This window comes from Octopus bimaculoides, chromosome 2 (genome assembly GCF_001194135.2).
Source record: "Octopus bimaculoides isolate UCB-OBI-ISO-001 chromosome 2, ASM119413v2, whole genome shotgun sequence".
Lineage (NCBI taxonomy): Eukaryota > Metazoa > Mollusca > Cephalopoda > Octopoda > Octopodidae > Octopus > Octopus bimaculoides.
Window position 1 is genome coordinate 7,787,927 of NC_068982.1, and position 13,580 is coordinate 7,801,506.

The 13,580-nt window shown below is 36.5% G+C and overlaps 1 protein-coding gene across 1 annotated transcript in view; it reads right to left on the bottom strand.

Moving 5' to 3' along the window:
* The window catches only part of LOC128247130 (SCO-spondin-like), a 30,711-nt gene that overhangs the window by 11,166 nt on the left and 5,965 nt on the right, over window positions 1-13,580 (bottom strand). The window contains exons 4-10 of the mRNA XM_052965948.1: window positions 13,272-13,335; window positions 12,618-12,757; window positions 8,249-8,309; window positions 5,675-6,016; window positions 5,027-5,235; window positions 3,592-3,731; window positions 301-410 (exon numbers count right to left, since the gene is read on the bottom strand). Of these exons, the coding sequence (XP_052821908.1) occupies window positions 301-410; window positions 3,592-3,731; window positions 5,027-5,235; window positions 5,675-6,016; window positions 8,249-8,309; window positions 12,618-12,757; window positions 13,272-13,335 (1,066 nt within the window). The remainder of the gene's footprint in view (window positions 1-300; window positions 411-3,591; window positions 3,732-5,026; window positions 5,236-5,674; window positions 6,017-8,248; window positions 8,310-12,617; window positions 12,758-13,271; window positions 13,336-13,580) is intronic.

Consider the following 13,580-nt stretch of genomic DNA (forward strand, 5'->3'; position numbering starts at 1 on the left):
ATATATATATATATATATATATAAGGGATTACCCCTAAATGATTACCAGTTTGCTCTCAGTTAGGTATTCAAAATACGTTATTCAATAGTTAACATATAAACCCAAGGCAGCATGGAATATGGATGCTTGGAATATGGAATACCAGCACTAGTGAAGTTCTCAACAAGACAAGACTCCTCGACTGAAAGTGGTGGTGGAAGGGATCTTGTTTTGAAGGAAGAGGCTTTATATCAATTACTGAGATATATGTATATAATTTTTTGTATCTTGCTATTTCTCTACTAAAATTAACAACCTACCACAGAGTTCAGAAGAACGCCAATTTACAGGAACTCCATTAGTAGCACACTTGGTAGCAAAATTGGCTACTGCAGTACACAAACATTCACAATCACCTCCAAGATTACAGCTAAAACATGGAAGGAAGAAACAATTTTAAAATAAAATAATCTGACATCAACATGAATTATTATCATATACATATGTTTTTTTTTGGCATGTAAACATGATTACAAGATTCAATCAAATTATCAACAAAATGTCAGTTAAAGAAGAATTGACATCTACTTAGAGATTCAATTATGTTTACCAATTTTGAGACAAGGCCAGCAATTTCAGGAGAGATAAGTCAATTACATCAACCCCGGTGTTCAAATTGTACTTATTTTATCGACCTTGAAAGGATGAAAGGTTAAGTCAACCTCGGTGGAATTTAAACTCAGAATGCAAAGACAGACAAAATGTTGCTAAGCATTTTGCCCAGCATGCTAATGAGTCTACCAGCTTGCCACCTTTTTCAGATTCAATGATAAAGCGACAAGTAATAGAGATAACACTGCTGAGCTATTTTGATTATCATTATAGCAAATTATAAACTTGGTTTTGTTTCAGCAGAAGTATTTATTAACACAAGTTCCGATTAATACCAGAAAATTACTGGAGAAACATAATCTAAATAATATTGCAAATAGTTCAATACAACAGTAAATTTTCTTTATGTATCATAATCACATTGTTTATCTACTTCTCTGCTACAAGTTTGAAGATTTTACTCTATTATTAATAAAAACATAAATCTATAAATTATTTTCAGGTTTATAATTTGATATACAGAAACCTATCCCCAATAATTAGTTAGAAAAATGAGAAAACTTTATAATCAAATTCTTAAACATTGTCATTGTTTTATTTACAGTTACAATAACCCAATGTTATTACATCTATGTTTAAAAGAATATTTTAATATTTTGTACAATTCTCAAATGCAAAATGCCTCTTCATAGGCATGGCTGTGTGGTAAGAAGCTTGCTTCCCAATCACATGATTCAGGGAGTGAATTTGGTAGACGGAAAATGAAAGAAGCCCATCATATATGTGTGTGTACATGTCTTTATGCCTGTGCTTATCCCCTAACCACTGCTTGACAACTGGTGCTGGTGTGTTTATGTCCCTGTAACTTAGCAGTTCAGCAAAAGTAACTAATAGAATAAGTACCAGTCTTTTAATAAAATAAGTCCTGGGGTTGATACAATTGACTAAAACTTCTTCAAGGTGTTGCCCCAGCATGGCTGCAGTCTGATAGCTGAAACAAAATATAAAATATATTCTCTTAATTGTTTCAGCCATTTGACTGCACCCATGCTGGAGCACCACCTTAAGGGGTTTTAAGCAAAGAAATCAACTCCAGGACTTATTCTTTGTAAGCTTAGTACTTATTCTATTGGTTTCTTTTGTTGAACCACTAAGTGAGTAAGTGAGGGGGACATAAACACACTAGGCATCAGTTATCAAGCAATGGTGGGGAAACAAACACATACACACACACATAAATATATACATACACTGAACTGCAAAAGAAACACGAGACATGTGTGATTGTGAAATATATTTTAATTTCGTTATATCAGAGATAACTTTTGGTAAATCTGATAAAGTCAATTTCTTGGATGCCCTTTGACCACAGTCTATGGGCCATTGTGATGTGTTCTGGTAGTGGGCAGATCCAGCACATCGAGATTGTAAGGTGTGACATGTTCAATACCATGTATGCTCTCCCTGGGCATTCAAAATGAATGTACACTGTCAGTACATGGAGTGCATGATGCAGTTCACAAAAGCCATTGGCACTTGTGCCCACACCCTGAGGAAAGCTGCCTCTAGTTCCACACATGTTTTTGGCCTTGGGACCACCTGGTTCAGCCATCTCTGTATTTCATCCCACAGGTGTTCAATTGGGTTCAAATGCACTCTGAGAGTTGGCTACAGCATGGTTCTAATGTTGTGCTGATGCAGGAAGACCATGTAGATCCTTAGCCATGTGGGAGGGAACATTTGTCCAGCTGGAACACATGGCTATGGTGATACACAAAAAAGGGCACAATGTGAGGTCTTAGGACCTGGTCAACATAATGGTGCACTGTGATGTCATTCCCTCTGTCTGCACCAACATTTTGGAACACATGGGGCCCAATTCTGATTCAGGCCTATAGCACCCCAAACACTGATGCTTTGGCCACCCCATGTCTCTCTCCATGACACATGCGTCTCTGTAGTGTCCACCCCTCTTACGCCACACTCTCACTCTACCATCCAAGGTGGAAACACAGTACCGGCTCTCATCAGAGAAGACTATCAACCACCATTGCTGATGCCACCAATGTTGGTGGTGTGTAGCCCACTGTAGTTGTGCTTGAGTGTGGTGAGCAGTGATGACAGGCCCTCAAGCAGGATAAGAGCAACACAGATTGTTGACAGCCAGTTGTACCGTGTCATTGCTGATGGGTCGCTGTCTAATGTCAATGGTCTCGTGAGCGGTCGTGCTGGCCCCAGTCTGAAATTATTACAGAAGTGTTACAGGTGGACGAAGCAGTCCTGCCTGGGTGCGGTCACCCAGTGGCACCCTCTGAAGGCACAGTCTGCAGTGCTGTTGGTGTTGTTGTATCACTGTTGCAGGCGATAGAATTGTACTGACATGGACATTGTAAGCTTTCGCAACAACCAGGGGACACTGCCCAGCTTGCAATTGGCCAATAGCTTGTTCTTTCTGCGCTGCTGCCAATTAGGTCGTACCTGATGCATCCAAATTACAAATGCCAGGAACGCGGTTCAAATTGATTTTTATACCCATAACCTTCACAAGATGCGGGTGCATTTCGGTTTTCATGACAATTGTTTGTGACTACCACCCACGGCATTCAACACAGCTGCGTTTTGGCGTCTCGTTTCAGGAAAAGTTGAAAGGTTACCTGCAATTTGGGTCCCAGCCATAAACCATCATGTCTTGGAATATTTACACTTACATCCCTGAAATAAATTTTCAGAATTTAACATATAAAAATGACATTTGCTAAAAACCACGTTTCTTTTGTGGTTCAGTGTATATATTTATATATACAACAGGCTTCTTTTAGTTTCTGACTACCAAATCCACTTACAAGGCTTTGGTCAACCCAAAGCTACAGTAGAAGACTGTGGCCCAAGGTGCCACCCAGAACCATGTGGTTGGGAAGCAAGCTTCTTACCACACAGCCACCCTTGTGCCTATCGTTATATATTTATCATTTCACAATAATAAGAGTGTATAGACTTACCCGCAAGCATCATAGAGACAATCTTCATAATATTCTTTGACAACATTATCAGGTAGGATATTACGGCAGCTTGCAAACAAAGGGCCTTTTTTTATTGTACCACAACTTTCCATAGCCCACTGTTTCCTTATAGAGTTATACTGGAAAATAAATATTATAAATTCATTTATTTACATATTTTTGGAAATTAAAAATTGCAAAATCTGAAATCACTGCAATCAAAAACATAATCCATATTTAGTAGCAGTAGCAGTAGCAGTAGCAGTAGTAGTAGTAGTAGTAGTAGTAGTAGTAGTAGTAGTAGTAGTAGTAGTACTAGCAGCAGCAGCAGCAGCATGGAAAGCAGGCATTAAACAATGCCTGATAGATAGATAGATAGATAGATAAATAACAAATGATGGATGTCAATTCATTACAGCTGTTTATAACACATTTTTTAATAGATGCTACCTATCATTTAAGTACTTGATTCTCTCCCAAATCCTTTATATTGTCGTCATCATCATCATCATCATCATTTAACATCTATTGTCCATGCTGGCATGGGTTGGATAGCTTGACTGGGCTGGCACGCTGGAAGTCTGCACCAGACTCCAGTTTGATTTGGCATGGTTTTCTACAGCTGGATGCGCTGGGTGCTTTTACATGCCACCGGCACAGGTGCTATTTGCATGACACAGGGGTGTATTTACATGCCACCGGCATGGGTGCCAGTTTGCATGACACTGATATCTTCTATGACTGCGATTTTGCTTGGCTTGATAGATCTTCTTCTCAAGCATAACATAATGACAAAGGTCTTGGTCATTGCCTCCGTGAGGCCCAACACTCAAAAGGAACCCAGCCACTTTGCCTCCATGAGGCCTAACACTTGATAGGAACTCAGCTACCTTGCCTCCATGAGGCCTAACACTTGATAGGAACTCAACTACCTTGCCTCCATGAGGCCTAACACTTGATAGGAACTCAGCTACCTTGCCTCCATGAGGCCTAACACTTGATAGGAACTCAGCTACCTTGCATCCATGAGGCCAACACTCAGAAGGAAGTCAGCCACTTTGCCTCTGTAATGCTTAATACTCAAGAGGAACTCAGTTACTTTGTGTGTGTGTGTGTGTGTGTGTGCATGTGTGTGTGTGTGTCTGTTAGTTATCTACCACTGCTTGACAACTGGTGGTGATGTGATTACATCCCCATAACTTAGCTGTTTGGCAAAAGAGACCAATAGAGTAAGTACAAGGCTCAAAAAAAAGTCTTGGGGGTGATTTGTTTGACTAAAACCCTTCAAGGTGGTGCTCCAGAGCTTGGCCTCAATCAAACTGCTGAAATAATAAGTAAAAGATAAAAGAGAAGTATATAACTGAGATGATTTATTTCTTTCCAAAAGAGTCTATATTTTATTTGTGAACATCAAAGTGAAAACAAAATTGCTTACAACACAAGGGTGAACATTATTTTCAGGCTTGTTCTGTGGAACCATTGGACAATCAAAAACTCTCCAACTGTGGGCAAATGCTGAAGGAACACGTTCAATAGATTCATACCGTGACATAAAATCATTGGTAGAATCTCGATCAAAATTACCACACAGCCCTTGAACTTTTCCCATCCAGTTTTCTGCTAAATGCACATACACCCTTGTACCTGTTAAGTGTGAAAATCAAAACATTGATAGCAAAAGCATTTCTTTATTTTCCTTTAAGAATATTCTCTTAAGTATAAATGTAATAAAATGAGTTTATTTAATATTAATAATATTGATGACAGCTTAAAATATGTTTCCATAATCTCTTAATCTCAAGACAGATTTCCTACCATTTATCATTTTTATAGTGATTGTTGTCTTCAATTGTTTATATTCATGTCTGAATTTACTCTTTAAAATCAAGGTTAACTTTTTTTTTGAAGCTCAAAATTAACTTTTACTGCATATTCCTAAACTGAATATAATACATGTAAATATATGAGCAAATTCAATAATCATGAAAGACATTCTAACAGAAAATCATTTACTGAGTATTTGTTTTTAAAACTCACTGAAAACTGGATGAACTAAAGTGATACAACAATGAATGCTCATTACCTTGATCCCATTGGACAGTTAATCCTATATTGGTAAATAATGAGTAGTAGAAGTCTGATTTCTTTATTGAAAATCCTGATGTTGCTATTCCTCTGTCAGAGATTTTTACACCATCAATAGTGGGAATCTTGTCCATTACAAAATGGATCTTATTATTGAGCAAATAGACAACAACGTCTTTGGTACAAGTGACTGCAGGAAAGCCACATTTGATATTTTTAATAGTAATTGCAAATGTTTTATCAACAGCCTCTGTCAAAACATATTCACAATCTCCTTCAAATGTATAGTGAATGCCATCAAAGGTAAAATAATGAGGATCACCTGATGCCCAACATGTGGCTAAAAAGAATAACAATGAATATAAAGTTAAAGCAATTAACTGATAAAATTAATTAAAACTCAAAAGTTTAAATAATAAATTCAAGTTCTACTTTTCTGTGAGGAATACTACTTAATAATATAAATCATGAATTTTATTTTTACCTTATTTTCTATATCATATCTACATGTGCCCATATGGCAACATGTAAAGGCACCTGTGCAGTGATATGTAAAAGCACCTGTGCAGCATCACGTAAAAGCGCACATGTGATACCACAAGCATCCAGCACACTCTGTAAAGTGATTGATGTTAGGAAGGACATCCAGCCATAGAAACCATGCCAAATCAGACTGGAGTCTGGTGCCACCCCACCCCAGCCTGCCAGTTATGGTCACACCACCCAACCCATGCCAGCATGAACAACACACGTTAAATGATGAGGATGATATATATATATATATATATATATATATATATATACATATACATATACATATTATATAAACATCGAAATTGAGGGAATAAAACTGGTAACATCCAGGCTACATATGTTTGTTTCCTAGCTAGCAAGTCCTCAGATGTAATAGTTACTCAACGAGGAGTACTCAGCCAGCTACTGATCAGGCTGATGATACCTTAATTATATGATGGTTACATTGTCATTAAGGAACACCAAAATAACCTACCACAGACTGCTTGAAGCTTATTAACTTCCTACACTTAGATCTTTGGATCTCACAATTATATATATATAGACAGACAGACAGATATACTATATATTATATATATATATATATTGTGTGTGTGTGTATTTCTTTTAGAACTATTCTTTTTCCTAAAGATATTCTTTAGCAAATGTTTATATTTAGGAGATTTTTAAGAAACATCTATAGATGACGCATTGTGGATGGAGATTATAGGAAATACAAATAGAAAACATTTATATGTCCACTTAAGAAGAATCATTTTTTACAAGTAAATCATTAGAGAATGGGTGTTGCCTGTGACCTCTTGCACTGCATTTCAGCCTGATAGGAAAAAGGGAGTAAGAAACCTCAGACCAGAGTCAAATGAATGCATCAAAGTGGACCCTTCTAAAAGTGACTTTAAACTGAATTAAGCCTACAACCTAAAGACAGGTACAATATATCCAGCAGACATTTGTTGTTACCATCTACACAATACCAGGGCCAATAATGCCCCAAGTGCCACATAGTAGAAGAGAATCTAAACCTACATGATGGTGAATTACAATTTTTTCCATATGGTCAAGCTTACATCAATAAATCTATTATGAGTTCAGAGCTGAAATTAAATTTTGTTTGAAAATTTTATTTTAACACAAAAACATAGTGAAAAAAGTTAATCAGCTTAATGAGTAACATTACTCATTAACCTAATCAACTTTTAGCTTTACATGTAGCTAACTGTGGAATTTCTGCAAGTATGCATTTCCTGAAAACTATCTGTATTCTTGTCTTGACACAATGTGAGTGTATAGACACACACACACACATATCAACATAGCCAAAACAATAGCTTGAAATTTGTCACTTTGCACAGCATACTTTTCAGTTTGAAAATATACTAAATTCTACTTGTTTTTAAATGCACTGGAGAAATTTACCAAGATTCCATTAACTGTTTAGCATTCAGATTACTTTATCAAATGTAACACATATTCACTCTCATTGTTTTTAATTAATCATACATTACCTCATAGCTCTGAAATTTCAATGATGTAATCGTTTATGTTATAAATGACATTATCAGGTTGGTATGAGAGGCTGGATATGGCCAGTTTGAACACAAAGCATAATATTTCAGGCCAGATATAGTCAGTTTAGATGATAAAAGGTTGAACTTAAATGTGTATAAACAAAGTTCTCTATCGTTAAGATTCATATACTCCTCCATTAATAACAATATAAAAGCTAATTAATTATAATTCTAAAATGTTAATAAAGATCATCATCATCATCGTTTAACGTCTGTTTTCCATGCTGGCATGGGTTGGACGGTTTGACTGGAGACTGCCAAGCCAGGAGGCTGCACCAGGCTCCAATCTGATCTGGCAATGTTTCTACAGATGGATGGCCTTCCTAACACCAACCACTCCGAGAGTGTAGTGGGTGCTTTTTACATGCCACTGGCACAAGAGCCAGTCAGGGTGGAGGGCTGGCATTGACCAAGTATGAGACACTTACAGCAGCTAGGTTTCCCAAGCGGTCATCTATCTAAGTACTCACTAGGCTCAACATTGCTTACACCAGTGATCGGACAAGAACCGGTACTTTCAACGTGATATGGCTGTAACAAAATTTATATTTAAATTTTAAGTAGGGGATGAATTAGTTATTTCTTCAATATATTTATCAAAAAAGAATATAATTAAAGAAACTCTTACCGGGGCAACTGTTTTGGAGTCTGTTGTCAACCCATATTGCATTCAAACATTGCCTGAAAAATATATGCCAAATAAAGTTACTCAACTTTTGTTAGTTAAGCAAATATAATTTTATTCAGATTTCATATTTTCAAGTTTCTATCCAGTGTTGTTCAAAGCAGCATTTTAATCATTATATTCACTTTCATTGCAGTAGTTTTTATTTGAATGCTGTCATGAAACTTATTTGTTTGTTATATTTTATGCAATTTTAAGAGAAAGACTTTGGTGGAGTTAGACACACTCGTGGAAGTACACACACGAAAGTTTTATTATCAATATTGATTCCAAATTTTGGTACAAGGCTAGAAATTTTGAGGGAGGGAATAAATCAATTACATCGGCCCAGTGTTCAACTGGTACTTATTTTATTGACCTCCGAAATGATGAAAGGCAAAGTCAACCTCAGCAGAATTTGAACTCAGCACCTAAAGACAGACAAAATGTTGCTAAGCATTGAGCCCAGCATGTCAGCTTGCCAGCTCATGATGGTGCAATATCTATAGACCACTAAAACTCTGTGATTGCTTGCTTGTCTCTAATTTAATACAGCCAAACCGATGCATAATGCGACAGTACTCTGAAAGTAAGGTAACCCTGAAATGTGAATACAAATGGAATGAAACAACTTCTGCATAAACTAGACCACAGATTCCCAAGATACGTGGTTTTTTGGGGGTACCTTCATAAATAGCCAAAACAGTGCATTATGGGAAAATACTTAGAAAGTAACATAACCCTGAAATTGGACTGTGAAAATTGTTTCCATTAGTTTTATGTTTACGTTATATAACAATTCCTTTTGCATTTTTGTAGAAGTGTGCATATATGCCATAAATAAATGCTGTTAGTGGAGTTCAAGTTTATCCCAGAAATTCTATTTCTATTAAATGCTGTAAATAATCAATAAAACCTTAAACATGAACTTGTAAACCAGACCTATGATGACACAAACAAATTGAAATATTTAACTGAATCATCATAAAATTAACTTTCATTTCAATGCAATGTTGAAATCAGCTTCAATGTTTTTATAACCTGATCTGTCAGTGACCCACCAGGTCACAGGTAGTCTAGTTAATGATAAAACTAAGATGGAGAACTGGCAGAAGCATTTGCATGGTAGGAAAAATGCTTAGTGGCATTTCATCTATCTTTACAGTCTGGGTACAAATTCCGTACTGAGATCAACTTTGTTTTTTGTCTCTTTGGAGTTGGTAAAATAAGTACCAGTTGACTACCAGGGTTGATCTGATTGATTTATCCCCTCCCTCAAAATTGCTGGCCTTGTGCCAAAATTTGAAGCCAATATTGCAACATTATATTCATCTTTTTCTTATAGTATTACCTAAGTGAAAAAATTATGCAGACTTTAGGAACAATTCTATTAATATAATCCATTGACAAAATTGCAAAAGTAATGAAAATTTTGGAAGAAAAAATATAAATAATAAATGAGTGGAAATCAAATCGGTGAGTGTGTTAGATAATAAGGCATTAAGATAATATAACTCTCCCCAGATACAACATATACATCATCATCATCATCATCATCATCATCGTTTAACGTGCTTTCCAGGCTAGCATGGGTTGGACTATTTGACTGAGGACTGGTGAACCAGATGGCTACACCAGGCTCCAATCTGATTTGGAAAAGTTTCTACAGCTGGATGCCCTTCCTAACGCCAACCACTCTGAGAGTGTAGTGGGTGCTTTTACGTGCCACCGGCACGAAGGCCGGTCAGGCGGTACTGGCAACGACCACGCTTGAAATGGTGTATTTTACGTGCCACCTGCACAGGAGCCAGTCCAGTGGCACTAGCAATGATCTCACTTGAATGTCTTTTCACGTGCCAGTAAGGCGATGTTGGTAACGATCACGGTGTTACATGAAGTGGTTATGCACCACTTCTTTGTTCCTGACTAAAAATATATTTATCTTTTATTCCGGTTACCATTTATTGACATTTGAAATAGATAACCAAAATTTTCATATTCGTGTTGTAATGCTTTTCCTTTTTAAAAAAGGAGAAAATGCTGCAAGACTTGCAAAAAAATTGTGAAGATTATCTCTTTTATTAGTTTCAGTCATTTGACTGTGGCCATGCTGGAGCACCGCCTTTAGTCAAGCAAATCAACCCTAGGACTTATTCTTTGGAAGCCTAGTACTTATTCTATCAGTCTCTTTTGCCGAACTGTTAAGTTACAGGGACGTAAACGCACCAGCATCGGTTGCCAAGCGATGTTGGGGAGACAAACACAGATACACAAACATATATACACACATACATATCAGATTGGAGCCTGGTGCAGCCATCTGGTTCACCAGTCCTCAGTCAAATCGTCCAACCCATGCTAGCATGGAAAGCGGATGTTAAACAATGATGATGATGATGATGATGATGATTATATACGACGGGCTTCTTTCAGTTTCCGTCTACCAAATCCACTCACAAGGCTTTGGTCAGCCCAAGGTGCCACGCAGTGAGACTGAACCCAGAATCATGTGGTTAGTAAGCAAGCTACTTACCACACAGCCACTCCTGCGCCTATGGTAATGATTTTGTAGGTGAATCAACTGTTTGAAGGTGATTTGAAAAATTTAAAGCTGGAGAATTTAGCTTGGGAGAATGCAGTCACAGTGGAAGACCTTCAAAATTGGATGAAGATATTTTGAAGGCAAAAATCAAAGAAAACTCAAATATATCGAGTAGAAAACTTGCAGAGGAGTTGGAAATTTCTAAAAGTACAGTTCATGAAGTATATATCCCATTTTGCATATTAAAAAATGCTCAGAACTTTCCAGACAATTCAACATGTAAGGGAATACTTTCCCATGTACAGATGTGTTTTCACAGATGACTAGAAATGAATAACATGGCATGGACGATAGTGACACTTGCCTACAACTATCTTATGATATCAAGGCAAAGTGACACAAACATACACATACTCGTGTATACATCTGTGACAGGATCCTTGAGCACTTATTTTTTTTAAGCCTGGTACTTATTCTATCCATCAGTTTTGCTAGTCTGCTAAGTTACAGTGACATAAACACACCAACACTGGTTGTTCAGTGGTGGTGGGGACTAACACAAAGACACAAACACATACGGTGGGCTTCTTTCAGTTTTCTTCTACCAAATCCAATAAAAAAGCTTTGGTTGGCCCAAGCCTATAGCAGAAGACACTTGCCCAAGATGTCACACAGTGGGACTGAACCAAAAACCATGTGGTTAAGAAGCAACTTTCTTACCACACAGCCACACCTGCATCTATATAGATAGGTTTTTCCATAATAGCCTGAGTTGGTTTGTTTTAATAGCACATTGTTATAGGAATAAATATATTTTAGTCTGACACATATCAGCACAGAAAAACATGCACAATGAAAAACATAGATAATTTAGATGGATATTGTCTCTGTGAGTACACTATTTACATATTAATAAACAGCTCTTAAGGTACAGTATATTGCTTCACTTGTGTTTCCATTAGAAACTTATAAATCAGATTTCTAGCATCTTAACAACTCAGCTGTATTACTGTGTTTCCACAGAAAACATCTTTTTATCCTGTCTATTTTGTGCAAAGTAGATATTTAGCAACAAATCTTAATTGCTAAGTAGTTCAGTCAGTGAAGCTTTGAACTTCAGCAAATTAATGACATGTACCATTTTTTTTTCTATTCAAGTCAACTAATTATACCAATATTATAAAAATCTGTGATCTTGTACCAAAACTAGAAATTATTATCTAAATAATTTAATCTACTTATTGTTTGAATCAAAGGTTCATTCATACAGTTTTGCTTGTTTCCACTTCTCTATGTAAACATATTCAGGCAGTTTCTTGTTTGAGAGACTTGGAGATATACACAGACAAGGTTTGATCAAAAAGTATTGGGATTGCTGCTATAAAAAGAAAAGTACAACACATATCAATTTGGTATTTAATTGCCTTTGAAGTATCCCCTTCTGAAGTAACACACTTTATCTAGTGCTGTTTCCAGGCATTTCTAGAATTCCTTTTTGGGGATAGTGAGCAGCTGCCTAATCACATTCTCTTGAATTTCCTTGACATCTTGAAATCTTGTTCCTTTCAAATAGGATTTGATTTTTGAAAAGAAGAAAAAGTCACAAAGGGTAAGGAATATGATGCTTTGAGACCTGGAGAATGTTGGGTTTGGCCAAAAACTGCTGCACAAGCTGCACTGAATGAACAGGTGAACTGTCATATTGGAGTTGCCATTCACTAGATGCATGCAATTCTGGTGAAACAACATTACACACTGTACTTCCAAGCATTGCTATAAAATGACAGAAGTGAGCAATAATGCTATCACTTAGTGTGCATGCATAACAGAGTTGAAGGTCAATCTGTGTCAACCGGCTTCACTCTATATACTTCAGCTCCATTACCATAGCAACAATCCCAATACTTTTTTATGAGACATATTACCTCACTTGGAAACAAGTGGGTTTGACAACATAAAGGGCATCTAGCCACAGAAAAACTCCGCCTCAGTGTATTCTCATTTGATCCATGCAAGCAGGAAAAATAGATGTTGGTTTCAAATTTTGTGAGAAGGCCAGCAACTTCAGAGTTCTGCTGATTTTATTGACCCCAAAAGGATGAAAGGTAAAGTCAACATTGGTGGAATTTGAACTCAAAATGCAAAGATGGATGATTCTGCCAGCTTGCTACCTTCAAAGAAAAGTAGACATTAAAATGATGATGATTGCTTTAATCAAAGTTATGAAATGTATGACTTTATGTTGTATTCTTAACTCACAATTCTTTGCATCCAATTTTCAATATACTTTTTGGCATCATCCATGTTTCTCCATATGGGCAAGGACAAGCATCTCTGTCAATACAACTACCCTAAAAAAAAAAAAAACAATCAGAGACAGTCATAGATTAAAATATTAAATAAAACTATATTTTCCATTGTCATTTTTAAATATCTTAACCTCAAAATATAAACCACTCCAAAGATAAAGATTAACTGATTTGTCAGAATACCAAATATCCAGCAATTAATCTCAAGATGACAAATCTGCATTGTGCAGACCTCAACATGTGATGCATTGAGAAAGTGTATTCAATAACAAATAAAATATTCATCA